Here is a 24,923-nt window from a genome sequence, read left to right as displayed (position 1 = left end):
AAAAGTGGTTTCAGACTGCGGCATTTATCGTGTTTGGATCAGGCCATCCAAACACGGAAACCATCAAGTGTTGAATTTTTAGTCATGAAAAAAGAATTAAAGTACTTTTCATGATACCTCTTTATGAGCTGAAGGACCACCATGAAGCATATTCATATATCCAAAGACTATCAATTTTTGTACGAATCCTGTATCGTTTATACGAGTGATCCGAAACTAAAGGTTGGTCATTAAGTAACTCGCTTATTTTTTGAGAGCAAAGGGTACATTTTTTCTCGCAGATAAAATTTCAAAATTGATTTAATAAGAAAATTTAAAAAGGATTGCATGATACCCAAAGAAAAATAATTACCAAGGAATAAAAGGAAATCAAGGAAAATGCGACAACGGAAAAAAATTTTGGCGTATCACAAATATGTCTCAACCAGAATTAACTTACTGGAAAAAAAATTATATCCTATTATACATGTTACTTTAATGCCTTATAATAACTGGCTATGTAATTGTGGCTACAATGTTAGAACGAGCACTGGGAGGTAGTGAATTAAAATAACATTTTTCATCATTACGTGCGAAAGAAATTTCCTTATAGTGGGTAAATAATAGCAGACAGAATATAAACAAAACAAAATAAACACATATAACTCAATAATCGATTTAAAAAATAAAAGCCTATGTGAAGCCACCCTATGTGAAAGGCCACCAAAATAACCCGAGAGAAGTTTGCCCATAAAACTCCTGTTGTTGGACAGAAAATACGACAGACAGCAAAACACAGTAAGAAACATCTAAGAAACATAACTCTGAAGGGTGAAAGACATTGAGAATGAAAAATGACGAAAAATGTGAAAAAGCTCAGAAAATTGGAGCAGTACATAAAAATTAAAACATTTTGGCTAAAGTTATAACGTCCAACAGTTACTTTATGACCAGTTCCTTATATCACTCTTGAAACAGCTCAAATAAGCTTATAGAGATATATTCGCTAGTGTTGCTATTATCAAGCTGACGATGTTTTTATTCTATTTTATAGTAATCTTATATATACTAAACATGCAAAAGAAACAAATGGGTATTTTACAAAGAAATTTTAAGAAATTTCTAATTTTTATTATTTTTCACAGCAATAATACTGACCTTTAACTTACCGACTATACAGTTTCTCAGAAACTCCAGTTCTCTTGATAACTCCTGCACCAGGGCTTTTAACTCTTCATTTTCCTGTTTAAGCTGATTTTCCTGTTGACTCAAACGAGCTTTTTTCGACGGTTTGCGGACACGAGTTGTTTTGCCACGAGTTGTTTTGCCACGAGTTGTTCTGCCATGAGGTGGTGCCACGCGAAGTCCTTCTTCACCTACAGATGAAGCATCACCAGAAGCAACGGGATGTCCTTCTTCAACCCCCGATGAAGTACCATCAAAAGATGCGGGCACCAGAAGGCACGGGAAGTCCTTCACATGAAGCTACATCTCTAGAGCAACAGGGTTGTTGTTCCATTTTCTTCTTAGAAACAGGGACAACAGCTTCGATATCTTCCCTGTCCTTTTCAAATAGTCTTTTTCTACTGTCAGGATTCACAATGGTGGTATCGTGGCTACCGAGAAGGGGAGGGGATATTTCAGCACTGGTGTACTCGTACGACTGGCTGGGTAGAGGGATGGTATTGTTTTTAAGAACGGATTCTGTGGCAGGATGATCAGCACTGCAATCACTATTACGCTCAACAGTCAGTCCAAGGCATTCAGCTGCCGTATCGAACTGAATGTTGTTGCGGGGTAAATTACCGACAAACACGCTGGAATTAGAGGTGCCTACGAGTATTCCGGAAGGAATATTTAGGGTTACATTAGGTACTGTAGTGGTTAAAGCAAGGTTCCTGATTGGTTGGAGAGTTCCTCTGTTGGGTTCTGAGACCAAATTGTCAGTCGTGGGCTCAGTGTTAAAAGAGTTCATATTTGACTCTGCTGACATTGTTGTCAGATTCATAATTTTTTCATGGAAGACTTGATTAGGTTCTTCCAATGCACCGAGCAAATTCTCAGTGGTCAATAGAAATTCGTCTTCAAATTCTTCTAGAATTCCTTCTGCGTCTCTTGGAACTGAGGAATTCCTAGTATTAATCCTGTGGATCTCACTGGGCCAAAGTGATTCCTCTTGAATTTCCTCGGCAATTTCGTGTGCAACAACGTTGTATGTATCTGAGGAATCCCTATTATCAGACTGGAAGATCTCAGAAGGCAAGGAAAGATCCTCTAAAACGTCGTAAAATGGAACGTGGCTTTGGCCAAATAATCCCGCATCATCAAAATTCCATATGTTATTCAGAAAATCATCTGGAAAAAAACCTACATTGAAAAAATATAATATTTCAATTTTTAAAATAATTTTACAACATTGGTAAATAGTCTCTTACTTAAGATGCCGCCTTTTGTTACAGTCGTGCCAATAGAAGCGTTCCGAAAAATGTTGACCAGTTCATTTCCTAACTTGAAGGAACACATCTGCACAATTCCTCAACAATTTAAAAAGTTCCTTAAAAAGTTCCTAACTTCCTGTTTCATTGACCAATCAAATTTTATATTTTATTTTTGAGCAATCTGAAACAGGAAGTTAGGAACTTTTTAAGGAACTTTTTAAATTGTTGAGGAATTGTGCAGATGTGTTCCTTCAAGTTAGGAAATGAACTGGTCAACATTTTTCGGAACGCTTCTATTGGCACGACTGTAAGTTTACCAAAATAATTCATTTTCTCCTTTTACCTTCGAAATTAGATAGATTGTTATCATCCTGGGGGGAAATTCCCGCCATATTTGTGGAGGTTCCTTCCTCCAAATTCGCCTTTTTGCCTTGAAAACGACTTCGCTTCTTGTTTTACAGGCGAGAGCAAGTTGTAGTCGTGTGGCGTCTGTGACTTGTATCAATAAACTACAATCTCGCTCAGAGTTCGCATTGTCATCTTTTGATAAAAACATGTCAGAACAGCCACAGTTCAATTTGGAATAAGTTCTCTTCTTCGATGAAAATTTCTCCGAATAGCTACAACCTTTCTTGGAATACACGCTCTTCTTTGTTAATAAAGCCTTTCTTTTTTCACACCTCGATTTTTTCTTTTTCATCAAAATCTGCAACAAAATTTGTTACATCCAGTAAACTTTACGTCGCAAGGATTTCGGAAATAGCTTAAAATACTCCAGTCCATACTTTAAGAACAAATCAAACAAACGGTAGAAGATTTCTTAGATTTATAAATATTACAAGAAAGCGCGTGTGATCATATCAATGGCAGGCCCGTCGGAAGTGAATTAGGATTGGGGGGCGTAGGATTTTAACAAGTGACTACGTTTCAAGGGATTCGGGGAAGAAAGAGCATTTTCTCGTATATTTTTGGGTGTAAAATTTTAAGAACACGATCTCGTTGTGATCTCAGCGACTGCTTTTAGCTAACGCACAAAACTAAACATTAAAATAAAGCAAGGTTTGTTTCGCATGAATGTCAAGATTTATCGAGGCAGCTCCAGCCTGCCCAGCCCTCCCACGCGTCCGACGGGCTGATTACTGTCTACGTTTCAGACGGTCAAATTACCATTGTATTGTCATACGTATTAAAGGTGCAACTTCCTCTATACGTACCTTGTTTGCCAACGATATCAGGTGGAACGTTATTGATATGATATTCTCCTGATCATGCCCGAATATAAAAAAAATAAAGCATACAAGGCGCTGTAAAAAAGCAACCCAAAATGGAGAGTATTAGCTCAAACTCCAAACAAATCCTGTCCGTGGACAGGTGGTATTTGTGGACCCTCCACCGTCGATATTTCACTCGGCTTCACCTCTTCGACCGGTCTCGGGTCCACAAAACATAATAATTCCTTCCCTCGCGGTAAATAAGTGTTAAATATTCTGCAATCAAAATGTGTATAGATGATTTAAAGGAAAATAAATGGCAGTGAAGGTTAACTGATTATTGACCGAGCGTGAGGTCTTTCCTCTGAAATATCAGACCGGTAGAGGCTTTTTAATATGAACAAGACGCCGTTCTGGCGTTAACTCCGGCGCACGTGCCAGTCTTCAATATAGAGCTTCTGAACATAAACAATACAGTTCGCGTATTGTTTCGCATACATATTCGCATTTAGATGCCTTGCGAACCTAAATGTTCGATCGCGAAATTCAGAAGCACATCGCAGTATAGAAGTTCAATTGTTCAAAAATGTAAATAAACCGCATGATACATTCGTTTCGTCTTACACTTTGCCTTTGGAATTCGCGCTTATATAGTTGTATTAAATCTTCGATCCTGTGCAAACTACGCGACGTGTCAACGCGCCCATACACGACCACATCATCTTGTTAAACGGTGAAATAGCAGCGATATTATTAAAATAGGACCGGAATCTACATGTATTAAATATATTCTTACCCCAATTCAATCTAAACTTAATCGAACAGCATTAAAAGGACGGTTTATTTGTTCCTCTTGGAGGAATTGCCGTATCATGCGAGCGAAATCGAATCGCGCATTTGAAAATTACCCAAAGCTGTGCACCACAACTCTTGGGAGATAAGACTGGGACGTAGATAAATACTGTCACATACACGTTTTAAATACTAGTATATTTCGCGCCATTACAGACTTGCGACGACGAAAAAAAAAAAAAAAAAAAAAAAAAAAACCGGGGCGAATTTTCAACTCCGTCGCTGACGCCGGAGTAATAAATATATGGCCTCACCCCTACTTAACGATCTTCGCGGCACCTGACCCTTTGTATACGACTTTTTTACTATATCATTTATGTTTTCTAAAATACATTAGTTCACTAGTATACCTATACAGGCAATTATAAAATGTAATGTTTCACATTCTCACCTGGTTTGGCATCTTCACACGCACATTCACATTCACCTTCCTAATCAGCTCCTTCATCAGTTCATCCGACTCCAAATCCAAATCCAACATCATCTCCATCTTCTCCAGCTCATACCTCATGTTAAGGGCTATGTGGACCTTCATCGTTAATTTTTTGAGTAAATTTTAAAATAACATGTATAAGTGAAAACGTAATAAGATATGTTGAAAAATTTGTGTGGGTTAGCATGTGAGAATAGAAAGTGCAGAAATATTTTTTCAGGAAGTGAGAGCACAGTGGTCATAGCAACTCGTAATGGCCGTCGTATTTTTCATAATTTATCTGTTTTTGTGGGAAAAGTGGCAGAAAATACAAGATTATTATTGAAAATAAATTACCTAACTGCTGTCAGCGTTATGGTAAATTATTTTGAATTTAACTGTAAAATATAACGTCTGACTTTTCATAAAACCTTTTTTGTAAGGCATCATATGTTGTTTTGATCTTGTTTTGCGCTTATTGAAACGGAGTTTGCAAATTGAATTATACAGGGTGTATCAAAAAAAACGCAACCACTTAATATTCATGATATCCTCTTTGTTCTACAACACAAAAGACGTTTGGTCCCTGGAATGCGAGAAAGCTTGTAATCATATTCTAGCGGCACAATCGTCGGTAAACAAAGTCGGGTGCGTAAACCAACGAGCTGAATTGAAAGTATTTAACGAGTAAAATTTTATTTACAATTTATTTTACAAGGTCGACAGTTAGCATTCAAGTTATCATGCACGACAATAAAAACTCGTTGTTCGGTTGTTAGCTGCACCATTATTAGTTTAGCTGATTTGACTATTAGCAGTTGAACAGTACGATTAGAAGCCATTTTAAAATCCCAGGGGCATAAAATCTATTGAGCTTATGAACAATATGAATTTTAGAATATTAAGTGGTTGCGTTTTTTTTGATACACCCTGTATATATATCTAACAAATAAACCATTAGCACAAAGTCGTATATGGATTCGCGATCAACGAGGTAGACGAAAGCGAAGGGTATAATTGTTTTATAATATAGCTACTATAAATAGCATTTTATGAGCGAAATAAACATTGTAAAAAAATTAACTAGATCGGCTATTGATTTGCCAGCCAATCTTTCGCTAAATCACTGTGGCTGAATGTTTACATGTTCAATTAACAAAAATCTGCATATATTGGTCATATAATGGTCATATATCAACTCTTAAGATTCTCCATTACCTCCATCTTCAACTTTCTGATCTTAACCATCATCAGTTTTTCCGACTCCTGCTCCAAATCCAACGTCTTCTCCATCTTCTTCAATTCATTGTTCAATTCATTCATGACGTCATATGTTTTGTATCTTGCCTAATTTCACCAAAGATAAATAATTTTAGATTGACTTTTTTTCCATAATCAATGACATCATTACACTGATATCATAGACGCATCTGAAATATTACATAATTAGATCTAAAGCAGTGTACTACGCTTTTCCGTAATGATTAACGACGAAAATAACAACGCTCGAAAACGTTACCGTGTACACATGGTCTAACCCTTTATTATATTAGCTTCGCGGGCATTGCGGTGTATTTGCGGGCTAAAATGATAAATTTGCCGGGCTGAAATATATTTAAGCCCGCTGATCTAAACCAATCAAGAGAATGACTGAAGTGTTTACCTATTGCATATTTTTTTATACATAAATTACGCTTGAAATTATCGTGTAAAGTTATCAACTCTAATTTCAAGCAATTATATAGACTATACAATTCTATCCACATCGCAACGCACCGTTGACATCCATGACACGATATCCTCACGATCCAGCTCCGTCACCAGGTTCTTCACCAGGTTCTTCATTACCTCCATCTTTAACTTCTTAATCTCCTCCACCGTCAGTTTGTCCGACTCCTGCTTGAAATCCAACGTCTTCTCCATCATCTTCAATTCATTCATTACCTGCTCTGTCTTGTTTTTTCCCTAATTACACCAAAGATAAGTAATTTTAGGTTGACTTACTTTACATAATGAATGACATCATGCATGAGAGAAATGCAATATTACATATGAAATAATCAACAGCCAGACGGTTCGTACAGCATAGGTAATGATTCACAACGAGAAGGTTCGTACTATTCAGTTATCAAAAGATATCTACATTGTATCAAACTAAAATTATATTTGAATGTGATATTGTCTTAACGCCATGTCCACACGATCTAAGGACAAGGGAAAATTTGCTGAATATGTTAAATTAGCTTCAATTTTCTCTGATTTCAGGTAATGAAAGATACTACGCAATGATATTTACGTACCCATGAGGTGTCACGCTCACCATCCAGCTCTCCCGGCAACTCCCTCACCGCGATCTTCATTACCTTCATCTTCAACTTCTTAATCTCCTCATGCATCAGTTTATCTGGCTTATGCTCCAAATCCAACATGTTCTCCATCATCTTCAAATTATCCATTGCGTCCGTTGCCAGGATTGTTCCCTGATTTCGCGAAAGATAAATAATTTTCGATTCATATTTCTTACAATAATTAATAGCAATACAATTACATACATCAAATAAATGGCTGCGAAAAGTTGTAGAATAGCCAAACATACAGTACCGCAAAAGTTCAGAAAAGTATTCCTATAAATCAGTAAAAGTACTCGAAGAAGGCATAAAAAATTACTGTATTTTAACATTAGTCAACTCTTTTGTGTTCACTGTACGTCTTTCATCGAGAATACGGTTAATGTTCTCGTCAGAATCGTTAAATTCTTGATTTCAAACAAATTCCCACCATTTTTTACTTTTTTTTCATACACGGAGTTTTCCGCGAATTGATCTTTACCGGTTAATATAAAAAAAATCTGCCGCTGCAGCGAATACGGATGAGGTAAGTGCGACACGGAGAACTTATTGACAAGCAGACTAGTCCCTAGTTCTCCTTAGCGCGCCTTGCATTCTTGTGACGTAACCGGTTTCAACGCGCGGGAGAGAAATAGCCAAAATATTTTTAATTCTTGATTCAAAATGGCGGCAAGAAAATTTTTCTCAAGCAATACTGATCTCAAAATATTTGCATCAGGGACAAAATTAGGGAAAGTTTTTGAAATCTCAACATTTTGTGCTTATTGACACGGAGGACAATTTGATTTTCAGGTATATTATTGTAATTATTAAAAATAGTAGTGTGATAAACTTTCCGGTTTTGATTCGGAACGCAGTGGCTGGTACCATTCTGACTGACAAAGGCTTCAATCAACCAATGAAATTTTTGTGGATGTACGGTTTTATTTAGCACGTGGACGTAATGGAGGGTAATAGCTGGGTCAGTTAACTAAAGTTACACATTTAATCACAATGTTCGTTCGAGACATGCGCCCAGTAGCGTAGCCAGCCTGACGATTTGTCCCGCTATGCTAATATTTTGGTGTTCATTGACTGTGAAAACAATGAATTTCTAATTATTATTAATAATTATAATAACACGAAATTTACATAGCGGGACAAAATCGTCAGGCTGGCTACACCACTGTATGCGCCTGTATTGAAAAAGCTCACTCAAACTCGCACGTATTGAGTGTGGCATTGAAATTCTGTTATTACTGAATAATGTGGAAGTCGTTTTTTGATCAATGGCGAGATTTTTGATCAATCGGAAGATTTAAAGTGAGCTACTAAAAATCACCTAATGGAAATAGCCTCAATATTATCGTTACGACGTGATTTAGATCACCCACTCAACGAGTTTAGTGTGAGGGGGCTTTTAGATTACAGGCGATGCAAGCCATCGTATTACCTATAAGCCCTACATATTGAAGTACCGCCGATCAACTCTGATTTCAGACAATTATGGATATTACTCTATTTTATTTACGTACCGATGACGAACCCCAACAAACGAGCTCCTCAGCCAGCTCCCTCAGCAGGTTCTCCATTATTTTCGTCTTCAACTTCTTTATCTCCTCTATCATCATTTTATCCAACTCCTGCTCAAATTCCAACATATACTCAAACTTCTCCAAATCATCCATTACACTCAAACCCTCGTGCACTCCCTGATTGCACCAAGAAATAAATTTAAAATTGATAATATTCCACAAAGAATAACAATATAATTAGATCAAATTTCTTAACGCTAATAAGTATCATGACTAAGAGGATAGATCGAATGCGATATTAGATTTGAAATAGTTGTGTTTTGAGCTTTTCTATAATAGGGACCTTAAAGCCCTAATTCCACGAGCTAAATTTTCAAGCGAAATGCGAAATATTTCGCCTGGTTTTTTTGAATTGTGAGCAATGAAGCAGAATTAGTTTATTCAAGTAGTCGAAATTCAAAAGAAACATATTTCGCATTTCGCCGAGAGAAAGCGCCGGTGGAATTAGACCCTAAGCATGTAGGACGCGAAAGCGACGACGACGGCTATCAATACAATGGGTCATTGAAAGGAAATGAATAATTAAAGACCTGTGATGGGTTTTAGACGTCGTCTTCGTTCTGTTTACAACCGCAAAACGTCTTGCCCAGAACGATTGCATTTACAGCGAGCCCTACCTCAATTAGGCTCTTTAACGGATTATATCTCACTAATTCGTTACGTTGAACAATTTCACAAAATATATCGCTGACAATTTTTCCAAAATACAGTACTTTACTTGTTAACTCAGCCGCTACTAATTCCACTTTAAAAAGAGGTAACAATCAACGGACGGGTTTGCAGAATCGATAAAATCAACTCTGATTTCAGGCAATTATGGATATTAGCAATTTTACCCACGTACCCATGAAAAACCCTCACAATCCAGCTCCCTCGCCAGATTCTTCACCAGTTTCTTGACTACAACTATTTTCATATTCTCAATCTTCACCATCATTAGTTTGTCTGACTTCTGCTGGAAATCCAACGTGTTCTTAATCTTTTCCAATTTATTCATTACATTCCATACGTTGTTACTTTTCTAATTTCACCAAAATAGGTATTTTGAGATTGACAAGTTTTTCCATAATCATTACACTTATATCATATGTGCATCTGAATGGCCGAGAGAATTGCAATATTACATATAGGAGTGTGCTAAACTTCACTGTAATGATTTAGAAAAATGAGGAGGTTGGTTATTTGAATGTGCTTATCGTCTTGACGCCCTGTCCACATGATCCAAGTGAAAATTTGCTCAATATGTTAAATTAGCTTCAACTTTCATTGTAAATTAACGGTGTTGAAACCGTTTTGGTTTGATAACGAAAAAAAAACGCCCGAAAACGTTACCGTGTGCACATTGTCTAATCCTTTATTGTTAGTGGTTAGCCTAGGGTTGGAGTCTGCTTTAGGATTAAAGTTAATATGATTATATTCCTGGTTTTTGGTTATGGAATCACTACAAGCCCCGTCATTTCCTCAAATTACTCAACGGTATTGGTGAAGTAATAATCAAGAGAATTTCTAAAGATTTGTGCAGCGTGAAATTTGTACTGATCAAATAACTATTGCGTCGAATACATATCAACATGTTTATGTGTTAACTCGAATATGAAACAAAAAATTAAACAAAATCACAAAATATATCGCTGGCTATTAGTGCCAACTCAGCTGCTGCTAATTCCAGCTCACAAATAGGCCTACATATTGACAGACAATTATGGTCCGGCATATTACGCAATTCTATCTACGTACCAATGAAACGAAACGCTCACAATCCAGATCCTTCGCCAGCTTTCTTACCACGATCTTCATTACCTCCACCTTCAAGCTTTTAATCTTAGCCACCATCAATTTGTCCGACTCCTGCTCCAAATCCAACATCTTTCCAATCTTCTCCAAATCATCCATTACGCTCAACCCCTTATGCACTCCCTGATTAAACTAAAAAATATTTTAAATGGATAATGTTTCAGGATGAATAACACTAATATAATTAGTTTAAATTTCTGGATGCTATTTAAATGGCTGAGAGGAATGCAATATCACATTTGAAACGGCAGTGTGTTAATATTTTCTGTAATGACTGGCAACGGATGCAATAGCTACAGGATGATCAAATGAATATTCAATTATGTCAAATACATATCAAAGATTTACCAACATATAACTGGTATATGAACTCGAATTTCAGGTAATTTATTAAAAACTAAAGCAATTAATACATGAATTCACAAAATATATTGCTGAATATTTTTCCAAAATGTTGCACTAAAGCTACTTGTTAACTCTAAGAATCAGCTCACTTGATCTTGTCAACTACTAATATTCCACTATGAAATGAGGTAATAAATTACAGTAACGTACACAGAATCAATTAAAAGCTATTGTATCACCTATAATTAAGGCCTACATTTTGATTAGAACTGCCAACTAAGAAACAACTCTTCTTTTAGGCAATTGTGGATATTATGAAATATTATTTAACATACCAATGAAACGAATGGCTCACAATCCAGCGTCTTCACCAGGTTCTTCATTACCTCCATCATCAAATTCTTAATCTTCTCTATCACTGTTTTATCGTGATGCAACATCCTCTCCATCTTCTCCAATTCATCCATCCTTGTTGACACCTTGTTTGTTCTCTAATTTCACAAAAATAGGCAGTTTTAGACTGATATATTTTTCTTATATTAAGATATAATATATTAATTCAAATATTGCTGGATGCTAAATGGCTGAGAGGAATGTAATATATATTACATTTGAAATAGCGAAGTTAATTGATTCTCTGCAATTTGGCAATATATGCTATCTACGTACCGATAGACAAAAACACCATGCCACATTCAAACTCTTAATCTCCACATTCAACTTCTTAATTTCCTCTAACATCAGTTTATCCGACTCCTGCTCAAAATCCAACTTCTCCCCCATTTTCTCCAATCGATTCATCATCTTCTGTGCAATGTTTTTTCCCTGATTTCACAAAAGATATTGGTACAAAACTTTAAATCGATAATTTTGCACAATCAATGACATTAGAATGCAATATTTTAGATTATTTCTTTCCTTTGAATGGCTATCCCGATGTGCATGTGGTCACATTTAGCATGTTTATATACAAAGTGCAAGATAAACCATAAGACAGTGTAACAAATTACGTCAGACTTAAAATAATAACAGTGTTTGAAGACATGTGATATTTTGGGGGACTTATACCCTTTTGAAGATTCCATTTTAACATCTAACCATCCAAGTGTAGGTGCCCTTTAAAAGGTGCCAAATATTGCCCTAACGCCAAAAACTGTTTGATATTTTGCAATATTTTCGCTCATAAACTGCCAGCATGATACTGACCTGTGACTACATATTGATATATCAATTTTGTTTCATAATTTTATACTGACATGTTTCTTACATTCTTGTAAACTAGTATTTTTGTAATTCTCATCAACACCGTCGTTCCATCTCGTTTTATACCATCCATCTCGACCATCACCTCCCAATCCAATAAAGGATACGGTGTTTAGGATCAACACAAGGATTTTCAAATAGCCAATATACTTTGCAAAGTCACTTCGTCGTTTCAAACGAAATGACAATGGAACTATTCGGTTCTGCTTTTATAACTCCAAGCTAAGCGGAAGTGTTTCAAATTTCAATTTCATTGCAATATTTTGTTGCGTTCGGATGCAATCACGAGCTGCAATCGTCACTGACCTGTGTATTCAAAATGGACTGATGGTACGTCATATTACTCAAACAGCTACTCATGTATTATGATAACAATCGAATGGGAGGTCTTAAGAAATACCTACAATTTGTTGTTTGAACGCTTTTCAACTCAGTCAAATATTGATATGTTTTGCGAAACGATGTTAAGGTGTTTCAAAGCCCCAAAATCTATAAATTACGTTGCATGGTGACAGTCGATAAGTAATTTTGAACAAGTGTACTTGTAAAAAAAAAATTGTCAAAGTACAAATTTGCTCGTCTGTATGAGTCAAAAAAGAAAACTTGTCAAATAATGTGAGCACTTGTATGCGGTAGGCCAGCGGACTGGCATTATGCCGAGCCCCGGGCTCACGTTGTCCGCTGTATGATTCACATCACCGCAGCAAACTAAATTGTCAAAGTAAACTTGTTGCCACGTTCACACGAGCAAATAAAACCATAGGTAGCCCAGAAATCTGTTTGTGCTAAGCTTACTGTATTATATATTGGTAAGGTTGGTCTGAACGTATTGATAAGCCTGCCACACACGTGAGCTGAGCTAAAGAACACGCGTGGCTGCTAGCTCAGCAAGGTAGTCTCGTGTGCGGATAGCTCAGCTGTTAGCTCTCGTGTGCGGCGGGCTTTAACAAAGGTAAAATGGAAGACCTAGATAACTACACGGCTAAAAACTCATCAGGTTGTTGCATCAACATCGAACAATGTTGTGCTGCCCATATTGTTCAGAGTTGTTATCAACTTGGAACAATATTGTTACACCCGATTCAGTTCCAACAATATTGTTCCAAGTTGATAACAACTCTGAACAATGTGGGCAGCACAACATTGTTCGATGCTGTTCATATCAATGTTGCATCAACCTGATCGTTTTTAGGCGTGTATAGACCAATTTCCATCCTCCCCGACCCCATAGTCTCAAAGCTGTACGTGGAGAAAGCTGTTCATAGGCAATTGAATTGGTGACTATCTAAGGGAACAAAATATTTTAAGCCTTATTATCAACGTGGATTTCGAAAAGATCACTCCACAGAATTCGCAGCTCTCTCTTGCTCTCACAACTCGGAGACACATTATGAACAATGACAGCAGGGATTTTTGGAAAGCGTTTGACATCGTAGATCACCATTTGTTAATTGTTACTAAATAAACTCTCCGCTTTGGTTTGAAGACTATGTATTTTCCGAACCTGAGCTTATTACTGGTCTCCCGAAGGCTCAATACTTGGCCGAATGTTATTTGTGCTTGATGTTAACGACCTTCCAAATATTATGCGTATACTGCAGTATATACTTATGTATGCAGACGGCATTGTCCTATTCTTTGCTTTTCTTGCTCAGACTCAAATCAGTGTCTTAATAGCAATCCAAGAGAAGTTAAACCATAATCTCGAGCTAATGGGAACCTGGCTGCGAGATAATTGCTTGTTTCTGAACAAATCAAAAACAAAATCAATATTATTTGGACTCATGCAAGGCTCGCTGGTGTAAGTGAATTTAGCATCACGATTAACAGTCGTTCCATCTATAGCGCGTAACGGAATTCAAATATATTGGGGTTCTTTTTGATGGTCATCTTACGTGGAAATCTCAAATTAAATCTGGCAATCCAAGGCAACCTGGCAATCCACGCCGGCTGGCAAAAGGGTATAATATAGGGATGCTAGAACGAATCAGAAACAATTTAACACCTTATTGTGCGAATATTGTAGAATTATGTATGCTTTATTCGGCCTATCCTTGAGACACTGTGTGGAATTGCTGTCGCTCAGGCAGTGCATGCAAAGATTTAGAAAAATTGCAACGGCGTGCCACCAGGATTGCAACGAGAATACACGATAGTGATAGAGCTATGGGAGTGATGAAGTTCTCTCCAAAGTAGGATTTAGGAAAGACGAAAAACGTTTTCAAACTAGTGAGCAAATGTATTCAAGGACGGTGTCCTCAATTCTTTTTAAATTATTTCTCTTTCAATAATGAACGGACAGTGGAGTCTCAAGGCAAAGCAACAATTTACATCTACCTCGGGTTAGAACTGAACAAGCAAAGAAATCTTTTTACTATAATGGTTGTGTAGTTCAATAACAAGCATATTTGACTTTTCCTTCGTATATATATAGCATTTTAGTGTATTTGATGTAATATAAAACTTAAGGTTTTTTGGTCTTTGTTACATAATTCTAAGTTTAGATAGATTTATAATGGATCATGTATTTTTTAGAAAAACTATATACAGGGCTCCTCTTGATAACAGTGACCATTGCCACTGATTGGACAACCCTGTTGAAATAAAGGTTTATTCATTCATCCATTCATTCTAGGCCGCGACCATAATTATTGCAAAAAGTTCATTCTAATTTCAGGAACTCAAACTGAACTTGAACATAGTGAAAGTATATGTACTATAATAATTCAGGACTACCCCAAATATAATACATGTAAACAACGGTTATATATAGCACTTTATAGCTACATGTCGTTTCAGTTCAACATATCATAATACGTCGATCGTTTTAAGCCCCGTTTACACTACACTCAATTTATTGGCACGGCACGGCTAAAATGGGTACCCGTGCCTAGATTTATTCGTGCCAGCCCTTTATATTGGTAGCCTGAACATTAATAAAATTGGGCAGGAACTTTCTTTTTAGCCAGGCGTACCGTGCCAATAAATTGACTGTAGTGAAAACGGGCTCACTTTGCGTGTTAAGTTGCGGAATTGCAGATGAGATTTCGCGGAGAAAATATTCGACGAAGACGCCATTAACTTTTAGTGAGTTTTACCGTGCCAAATGCATCATTCTATTACTTTGCTTGAACACTGTTTCGCACACCTGAGTATGTTTAAAAAGCGAGTTTATACGTGAGATTGCAATTTTTAAAAACGGATTTTTTTAAAAAAAGAGTTGCGATAACTCTTCAAAAAAGTTTCGTTAGGGAGTCGATTGATAGTCCTTTCGAGATTACCGTTGCATGTTTGTTGTACACTTATCACTTATACGCACTTGATTTTTATCGGTTGATTTAGTATTATTAGTGTAATCATATAGTATAATAATTTGAGATATAAGGTATATGGACATAGCTAAATGTCACAGGCTGCAGGAAGGGGTCGTTTTGCTGTTCTAAGTTTAATTTAATATGGCAGAGTTTTCAGCAAAAATGCATAGCATTGCAATATTTTTGTTATGTTAAAATGAATGTACCGAACAGCAGCTATGCATGAGAGAAACGACGGTGCAAACACGAGTTTGGCATTTGCTTTCTTTAAATTCATAATTATATTCACAATACAGCTTACGTTTCTTGTGTTGACGAAGCGTTATCTCACTTCACTCACTGCATGCTGAGTTTTAGTTCACATCATTTCCGGAGAGAGATATCGGGCTATAGTATAGGCATGTTTGGGAACAGACAGTTGCACATTCGGGTGCGAAATTAAACGTCGTGCTGGAACTAACTTGCGAAAGGTCGGAGTTCAAATCGTGCTTTCGATAGCATGCACAATATTCTGGACGTACGCAGACTGGTTCCCAGTTGCTTTTGTCTTTGTCCCTTGTGTTGAACAATGGTTTAAATTTGATGCAATTATCGTTACTTTCCTGAGTTACTTGTTTTACATATATTGTATGGTCATTAATAAATTGTTTCATAACTTAATTATCTTATTGTATTTATTTTACTTATTTCTTTACTCTTGAAATCCTGTATTCAAAAAGCTCACTAACAGATTAAGGGTAAACATTTTAATATCAAGCTCTTATTTGGGTGGAAATATCGTCATAGAATTGCTGAGGACTATAGGCTGAGATATTTAGACTTCATGCGTTAAACGGCAAACGTATAAGCCACGTTAACACTACATTCCATTTATTAGCACGGCACTGCTAAAATGGGTATCCGCGGCCTTTGTTTTGGTAGCCTGAGCACTAATAAATGGGTATCCGTTTCAGCCGTACCGCGTGCCGTTCCACTAAATTGAATGTAGTGTAAACAGAGTTTTAACTCAAGGTGTTCACTTACTTTTGATTCGAGCTTTTACTCATTGACTTTTTAATGGCTTAAAAATGAATGGAAAATAAAACTGCAAAATATATTCCTTTCGGGTTGTCTTTTGAAAGCAAGACCTCAAGAAAATACAGTGTCGGGACTGAGCGACAACGGGGCGCACGAAATAATAGGTGATGACACGCACTGCACAGAAATGGGAAGCAATATGGGTAAAATAAGGGATCTGCACAAAATTGAGTCAGTTGGTGATAGAGGGTCATAGTGTGCGAAACGGTCTGTGACTCGAGAGACGCGATATTAATTCGACATAGCTGCAACGTGAATTTTGGGTGAAGATTTAGTATAACTTTTAATTTTATTTGTTAATTCAATATATTTCATAAACCCAATCGAATTTGTGTGAATTGAGACTTGTCGAGGACAAAACGATACTGAACGGAGGCTAATTCTCGACACCTGGCACCTCCGAGACGGGATTGCGAACTCGTTGAACAACGATGGAAGAAGAAAAAGAGAGTACTGTTGGGGAGACAGTTACGGAGATGGCCGTTCAACCAACCGGAGAAAGTATACCTCCAGAATTGACAAAGGCAGACATCGAATTGGAGACGAAATTATCCCAGCTGAAATTGAATTGGTTACGAGAAGGTCAGATAAAATCCTGGCAACAGGTAAGCGTGAAACTATAAAACGCCATATCGAAACACTGCAATCTGTAAACACCGCGGCTAACGAGTGCAAGCGCAAAGTTGAGGAACAGAAAATCGCGAGAAAAACAAGCATGAGCAAAATTTCCGATTGGAGCGACAGTGTTGAGGCGACACTCGAAGTAGCTGATTTACAGATTTCAAAGTTGAGCGATTGGTTAGCTGAAGAGAAACGTAACGCTAAGGCTGCAGGACTAGAGCAGCAACGTGAAGCAGAACTAAAGTTGCATGAACAGAAACTACGCATGCAAAGGGAAATGACCCCACCCAAACGGAAACTCAGGAATGCCCAAGTCGAAACGCAAAGCTACCGAAACTTGTGATTACGAAGTTTAATGGGTCATTTAAAGACTGGCCTAGGTTTTGGGGACAATTTACCGAAGGGATTGATAAGAGTTCCGTGGCCCCCATTACCAAAGTTACGTATTTGTTAGAATTATGGATCCAAAGGTCAAAACATGCGTCGAGTCCCTGCCCTTTTCAACCGAAGGTTACAATAGAGCCAAAGCCATTCTCCAAGACAATTACGGCAAGGAATCCGAGATTGTCAAAAGCTATATAAGAGAGATATAAGGGGTAAGCGCGGAAGGGATATTTCCAGTTGTTGTTGTGAAAGTTAATGGTGTAATGACTCGCGCACTTATTGATTCTGGCGCCGGCAGTTCCTATGCGTCCGCGAAACTTGTCAACGCGTTAAACATTAAACCCAGCGAAATAAAGAGCCAGCGAATAGACATGTTGATGACTTCGCAAACAAAGCGAATAGAAGTTTTCGATGTAGAAGTTAGTTCCTTGGACGATTCGTGCAAAATAAACGTGAGCTTGAACAAAGTTGAAAAGAGCGAGCTTCTGACAACTAGTAACCCCAATTACGACCAACTCGTGAGACGATATAAACATTTGAATTCGGTCAAAATGGACGAACGCGACACAAAGAGTGAGCTACCCATTCACCTCGTGCTGGGAAACGGCGAGTATGCTCGGATAAAAACAAGGACCAAACCCCTGGTAGGAAAGGACGGTGATCCCGTGGCGGAATTTACAAGGTTTGGTTTGATGATCATGAGTCCTGGAATCGAGTTGGACCAGAATACGATGCTACTGACCACAACATCTCAAAACGATTTCGAGCGATTGTGTCGGTTAGACGTCCTCGGTCTTGAAGATCCCACCGAGGAAGGCTCTCAAGCGATTTACGATGATTTTAAAGACGAGCTCACACGCGACAAAGAAGGCTGGTACGAGACTAGCTTACCGTGGAAATCGCATCATCCACACCTTCCGTCGAACGAAAGAGGAAGCATAAGGAGACTTAACAACCTGGTGAAACGTCTCGAGAAAAGAGGAATTTACAAAGATACAACGACATTATTCAAGATCAGCTCGTGAAAGGTATTGTCGAACCAGCACCTGCCACAGAAGGGTAAAGAGTTTTACATTCCCCACAAGCCCGTCGTAAAGAGACCGAGAGACGACGAAACTTCGGGTCGTTTACGACGCGTCCGCCAAAGAATCGGCATCTGATCCATCCTTGAACGAATGCTTGAACCCTGGCCCACCACTCCAGAACCACCTGTGGGATATTTTAGTTCGTCTACGTTTCCTCCCCATCGTGCTGACCGCTGATCGAGAAAGCCTTCCTGCAAGTCCGGATACGCGAAAACCAACGAATTCCCTACGCTTCCATTGGAAGGCACCAGATAGTGACGACCTCACAGTCTATCGGTTTACTAGGGCGCTGTTTGGGCTGACCTGTTCTCCCTTCCTTCTTGGAGGTGTCCTGAACGAACACCTAAAGAGTTGGGAGAAAAGATATCCGGCTCTGGTGGAAGAGATAAAAGGCGGCCTGTATGTCGATGATGTGATGGAGGGAGGTGATAATGTTGAAGAGGTCAAAGAGAAGAAAGCGAAGACGGTTAGTATTTTTGAGGATGCCACTTTCCACCTGCATAAATGGCACTCAAACGCCTCTGAACTCGAGGATACCGACCAGAGCGCCAATGAAGGCAACGTGGGCAACCCGGAAACTACCTTCGCGAAACAGCAGCTGGGCACAAAGGGGACTGAGACAAAGATCCTCGGTATGGGTTGGAACAAAGCTCAAGACCGTTTAAGTGTTGTAGTAAACAAAGAACGAGACGCAGCATCTACGAAAAGGGAGGCCCTGTCGCAGGTCGCAAGTGTGTACGACCCACTCGGCCTGGTTTCCCCAACTACCCTAGTAGCAAAACTACTGTACCGTGAAATGTGTGAAGAGCAACTTGCCTGGGATGAAGAACTTAACGGTTCTTTGAAGAGACGGTGGAAAGAGTGGTACGAAAACCTGCCAGGCCAGTACACGGTCCCTCGAACTTTAGCCCCTCACAGAGAGCCAACAGTCAATCACCCTTCACGGATTCGGGGATGCCAGTAAGAACGGAGTTTCTGCGGTCGTCTACGCAGTCGCAGAGCAAGAGAGCGGAACAACCCAAGGTATCGTGTGTGCAAAGTCCAGACTTGCGAAGAAGAGCCTCACGATTCCCCGTTTAGAGCTTGTCGCTGGTCATATGACCGCAAACTTAGTGACGAACGTCAACCAGGAGACGTGGCCACCGGAAGTTGTGCCTGTGGCGAGTTCGGATTCGAAGCAAGAGGAAAAACCGTCGACGCGAGTTTTGGTCACGATGAATCAAACGGCACACGAGGACGTGTTTGACCAACTACTAGAGCGGTATACGTTGCGGAAAACCCTTCGAATTTGTGCTTGGATTAACCGCTTCATTCAACACACCCAAAGGAAAGCGAAGTCCCTGGGACCGATAAAGACGCAGGAGATCGAAGACGCACGGTTGTGGTGGATTAAACGAGTTCAAGATGGAGCTAGGGACGCACCGGAATTCGAGAGTACGAAAATCGAGCTAAACCTCCAACCTAACCAGAACGGAATTCTAGAGTGTCGCGGGCGAATCGAAGGCGAGTATCCGGTATACTTGCCTGCAAATTCGCAGTTTTCGAAGAAACTAGTCGAACAAGCGCACATCATCACTCTTCACGGGGAGTACCGGCGACCATGGCTGAAGTTCGTGAGCGATACTGGATACCTAGACTACGTCGCCTTGTGAAGCAGGTACGAAGCAAATGTCATGGATGTGTGCGATTCCGCGCTCGTGCGTATCACAGACCACCGCCTGGACGACTACCAGTTACGCGAACGCAAGGAGAAACCCCATTCCAAGTGATAGGAGTCGACTTCGCTGGACTAATCAAATACAAAACAGCAGGAAAAGCGGAAAAGAAAGCGTATCTGGTACTTTACGCGTGCAGCCTCACAAGAGCAGTTCATTTGGAGCTGTTGAAATCATTGGAGGTTGTCCAATTTCTGCCTAGCCTAAAAAGATTGATCGCTCGAAGGGGGAGACCACAAATCATATACTCAGATAATGCCACTACGTTCAAGGCTGCGGCAAACTGGCTGAAAAAGGCAATTGGAAATGAGATCATAAACGGTTTCCTTACGGACAAGGAGATCCATTGGAGGTTTAACCTGAGTCGCGCACCCTGGTGGGGTGGACAGTTCGAGCGGTTGATCGGGCTCTTTAAACGATGTTTCTATAAAAGTATCGGGAACGGTAATCTAACCTTTGAAGAATTATCAGACGTGATCCTAGACATAGAAGTTGTAATGAACAATCGACCGTTAACATACGTTGAAGACGACGTAGAACAAACTGTTCTCACCCCCGCAAGAATGTTGCAGATAAATCCAGTTATCTTACCTGAAGTGGAATCTTATCACGTTGAGGACCACAGCCTTCGGAAGAGAGCGAAGTTTCTTCGTAGATGCAAGGATTTGTTGTGGAGACGGTGGTATAGAGAATACGTTCGTGGGCTAAGAGATCGACACCGACAAGATAATGGGAAAAACGCAGATCATCCCAACCGTGGTGATGCTGTTATCATCGAAGGAGAGGAGAAGAACAGAAATTTATGGAAGATGGGCGTAGTCGAAGAGCTGATTCGAGGGCGTGATGACGTAGTACGGGGAGCAAAGATCAGGACGCCAAATGGAATTCTTGACGTGCAATACAGCAACTCTACCCGATAGAACTTTCCTGTGACTTACCACCTCAACCACGTTAAACCCAGACACCCCTCCCTTCCAACCCGACCGAAACGTGATGCAGCAGCAGCGGCAGCGATCCGCTTACGGGATCAAGCAGAAGAAGATGAACGGTGACACTTATCCATTAGGACACTAATATTAGATTGCATTTAAGCTTGAATCAGTAGCACTAGCTCAGACCCTTTGTAGACATATATCACAGCACTAAGATATATGGGGGGAGTGTGTCGGGACTGAGCGACAACGGGGCGCACGAAATAATAGGTGATGACACGCACTGCACAGAAATGGGAAGCAATATGGGTAAAATAAGGGATCTGCACAAAATTGAGTCAGTTGGTGATAGAGGGTCATAGTGTGCGAAACGGTCTGTGACTCGAGAGACGCGATATTAATTCGACATAGCTGCAACGTGAATTTTGAGTGAAGATTTAGTATAACTTTTAATTTTATTTGTTAATTCAATATATTTCATAAACCCAATCGAATTTGTGTGAATTGAGACTTGTCGAGGACAAAACGATACTGAACGGAGGCTAATTCTCGACAACAGTAGTAAAAGTGGACTCCGTCAGAGCGGTCTTTTTTATGGTTACGAAAAAGACGATACCGGATGAGGCACTTATTGGAGGAATTATCACTTACAATAACACTTTCGAACATTGAAATTATGCAATCCTAAAGGACGGGAGGGGAAAGGCTCCAACACGCTTCAGGTGAATGTGACGCGCCCATAAATTGAAAAGAATCACTGTAAGCCGTGTGAGCACATCCCAAACTTAAATACATAAACAGCATGCATGGTGGAAATAAAGAAGTCACACATCAATGGGAACGGAATGATTATATAATTTACGTTCTTCTGTATTACTACTGATTGATTACATTGATTGCGCAGAAAATTAAGCTTCGCGTTTTGGGCCAAGAGAAAACGACACCTTAGCTTAGCTCTATTAACTTAGCAAGGAGATCACGATAGATTATCGTTTAAAGAAAAACAAAAGGATTTCCACCCGTTCGTTTAAGCTTTCTAAAACATCTCTTATACTAGAAGATGAACTACTTAACTATAATAGCTGCATTATCTCTCATTCAATATACTACGAGATCGGTTGTTCAAAAGCAAGCTGACCTAATTCTAGATTAACCGAAATCAAACTTTCCAACTCTTATATCATCATAAACATGCTGATCTCTAACATAAAAGGCCTTGCAAAAATACATTACCAAAAATCGCGATTTCATACAGATTTAACTCATGAAGTGTTATAGCGCCAATCAATTTCAAACAACCGATCATAACTGCGCAAATTTAAGGCATTACATTTGACGTGATATATGGTAATGCCCTATTTCATATATTTGGGCCCGCTAAATTTACGGTAATTAACTAATTCACTTTCTCAGGATTCGTACAGGTCAGGAAGAAATCCAGGAAACACTGCATGAATTCGAGGAATTTTTTAAACAGAAAATAGGGCGTTTGAAGTTCGCTAAAAGTGGTTTCAGACTGCGGCATTTATCGTGTTTGGATCAGGCCATCCAAACACGGAAACCATCAAGTGTTGAATTTTTAGTCATGAAAAAAGAATTAAAGTACTTTTCATGATACCTCTTTATGAGCTGAAGGACCACCATGAAGCATATTCATATATCCAAAGACTATCAATTTTTGTACGAATCCTGTATCGTTTATACGAGTGATCCGAAACTAAAGGTTGGTCATTAAGTAACTCGCTTATTTTTTGAGAGCAAAGGGTACATTTTTTCTCGCAGATAAAATTTCAAAATTGATTTAATAAGAAAATTTAAAAAGGATTGCATGATACCCAAAGAAAAATAATTACCAAGGAATAAAAGGAAATCAAGGAAAATGCGACAACGGAAAAAAATTTTGGCGTATCAGACAAATATGTCTCAACCAGAATTAACTTACTGGAAAAAAAATTATATCCTATTATACATGTTACTTTAATGCCTTATAATAACTGGCTATGTAATTGTGGCTACAATGTTAGAACGAGCACTGGGAGGTAGTGAATTAAAATAACATTTTTCATCATTACGTGAGAAAGAAATTTCCTTATAGTGAGTAAATAATAGCAGACAGAATAAAAACAAAACAAAATAAACACATATAACTCAATAATCGATTTAAAAAATAAAAGCCTATGTGAAGCCACCCTATGTGAAAGGCCACCAAAATAACCCGAGAGAAGTTTGCCCATAAAACTCCTGTTGTTGGACAGAAAATACGACAGACAGCAAAACACAGTAAGAAACATCTAAGAAACATAACTCTGAAGGGTGAAAGACATTGAGAATGAAAAATGACGAAAAATGTGAAAAAGCTCAGAAAATTGGAGCAGTACATAAAAATTAAAACATTTTGGCTAAAGTTATAACGTCCAACAGTTACTTTATGACCAGTTCCTTATATCACTCTTGAAACAGCTCAAATAAGCTTCTAGCTTTATATATATTCGCTAGTGTTGCTATTATTAAGCTGACGATGTTTTTATTCTATTTTATAGTAATCTTATATATACTAAACATGCAAAAGAAACAAATGGGTATTTTACAAAGAAATTTTAAGAAATTTCTAATTTTTATTATTTTTCACAGCAATAATACTGACCTTTAACTTACCGACTATACAGTTTCTCAGAAACTCCAGTTCTCTTGATAACTCCTGCACCAGGGCTTTTAACTCTTCATTTTCCTGTTTAAGCTGATTTTCCTGTTGACTCAAACGAGCTTTTTTCGACGGTTTGCGGACACGAGTTGTTTTGCCACGAGTTGTTTTGCCACGAGTTGTTTTGCCACGAGTTGTTCTGCCACGAGGTGGTGCCACGCGAAGTCCTTCTTCACCTACAGATGAAGCATCACCAGAAGCAACGGGATGTCCTTCTTCAACCCCCGATGAAGTACCATCAAAAGATGCGGGAAGGCCTTCTTCAAACGCGGATGACGTCTCAGACGTCTCACCAGAAGGCACGGGAAGTCCTTCACATGAAGCTACATCTCTAGAGCAACAGGGTTGTTGTTCCATTTTCTTAGAAACAGGGACAACAGCTTCGATATCTTCCCTGTCCTTTTCAAATAGTCTTTTTCTACTGTCAGGATTCACAATGGTGGTATCGTGGCTACCAAGAAGGGGAGGGGATATTTCAGCACTGGTGTACTCGTACGACTGGCTGGGAAGAGGGATGGTATTGTTTTTAAGAACGCATTCTGTGGCAGGATGATCAGCACTGCAATCACTATTACGCTCAACAGTCAGTCCAAGGCATTCAGCTGCCGTAACGAACTGAATGTTGTTGCGGGGTAAATTACCGACAAACACGCTGGAATTAGAGGTGCCCACGAGTATTCCGGAAGGAATATTTAGGGTTACATTAGGTACTGTAGTGGTTAAAGCAAGGTTCCTGATTGGTTGGAGAGTTCCTCTGTTGGGCTCTGAGACCAAATTGTCAGTCGTGGGCTCAGTGTTAAAAGAGTTCATATTTGACTCTGCTGACATTGTTGTCAGATTCATAATTTTTTCATGGAAGACTTGATTAGGTTCTTCCA

General features: G+C 38.9%; 3 protein-coding genes across 4 annotated transcripts; 2 read left to right on the top strand and 1 right to left on the bottom strand.

Annotated features, from left to right (window-relative positions):
- Nucleotides 1-442: 442 nt before the first annotated feature.
- LOC114516915 lies at nt 443-12,465 on the bottom strand. 2 transcript variants are annotated; one of them, XM_028536527.1, is made up of 13 exons: nt 12,221-12,465; nt 11,623-11,778; nt 11,289-11,444; nt 10,552-10,740; nt 9,659-9,835; nt 8,755-8,931; nt 7,193-7,372; nt 6,669-6,857; nt 6,111-6,239; nt 4,872-5,009; nt 3,632-3,679; nt 2,761-3,123; nt 443-2,346 (listed from the first exon to the last, which is right to left on the bottom strand). In XM_028536527.1, exons 1-13 carry the CDS (start codon nt 12,296-12,298, stop codon nt 2,323-2,325), a joined length of 2,004 nt encoding a protein of 667 aa, XP_028392328.1. In that variant the 5' UTR covers nt 12,299-12,465; the 3' UTR covers nt 443-2,322. The 2 variants fall into 2 exon arrangements, with proteins under 2 accessions (XP_028392328.1, XP_028392329.1); XM_028536528.1 differs by lacking the exon at nt 12,221-12,465 and adding an exon at nt 12,160-12,191.
- Nucleotides 12,466-17,038: 4,573 nt separating this feature from the next.
- On the top strand, nt 17,039-19,661 carry LOC114517206. The gene is made up of 2 exons (XM_028536866.1): nt 17,039-17,212; nt 18,816-19,661. Exons 1-2 carry the CDS (start codon nt 17,039-17,041, stop codon nt 19,659-19,661), a joined length of 1,020 nt encoding a protein of 339 aa, XP_028392667.1.
- A 636-nt stretch (nt 19,662-20,297) lies between these two features.
- LOC114517205 lies at nt 20,298-21,332 on the top strand. The gene has a single exon (XM_028536865.1). The coding sequence runs from the start codon at nt 20,298-20,300 to the stop codon at nt 21,330-21,332; it is 1,035 nt and encodes a 344-aa protein (XP_028392666.1).
- The last annotated feature ends 3,591 nt before the right edge of the window (nt 21,333-24,923 follow it).

This window comes from Dendronephthya gigantea, unplaced genomic scaffold (genome assembly GCF_004324835.1).
Source record: "Dendronephthya gigantea isolate DGI-Jeju-01 unplaced genomic scaffold, DenGig_1.0 000007F, whole genome shotgun sequence".
In the NCBI taxonomy this organism is placed as follows: domain Eukaryota; kingdom Metazoa; phylum Cnidaria; class Anthozoa; order Malacalcyonacea; family Nephtheidae; genus Dendronephthya; species Dendronephthya gigantea.
This window is presented reverse-complemented; position numbering and strand designations above follow the sequence as displayed.

Excerpts from the sequence above, each read along its gene's own strand:
- LOC114516915 (XM_028536527.1), bottom strand. The coding sequence starts at position 12,298 with ATGGTCGAGATGGATGGTATAAAACGAGATGGAACGACGGTGTTGATG. Across the intron at positions 10,741-11,288 it reads GTGAGCCATTCGTTTCATTG|TTTAATCAGGGAGTGCATAA; the intron begins GTATGTTAAATA and ends AATATTTTTTAG. Across the intron at positions 9,836-10,551 it reads GTGAGCGTTTCGTTTCATTG|AAAAGTAACAACGTATGGAA; the intron begins GTACGTAGATAG and ends TGGTGAAATTAG.
- LOC114517205 (XM_028536865.1), top strand. The coding sequence starts at position 20,298 with ATGGCTGAAGTTCGTGAGCGATACTGGATACCTAGACTACGTCGCCTT.
- LOC114517206 (XM_028536866.1), top strand. The coding sequence starts at position 17,039 with ATGGAAGAAGAAAAAGAGAGTACTGTTGGGGAGACAGTTACGGAGATG. Across the intron at positions 17,213-18,815 it reads AGATAAAATCCTGGCAACAG|AACCACCTGTGGGATATTTT; the intron begins GTAAGCGTGAAA and ends CCACCACTCCAG.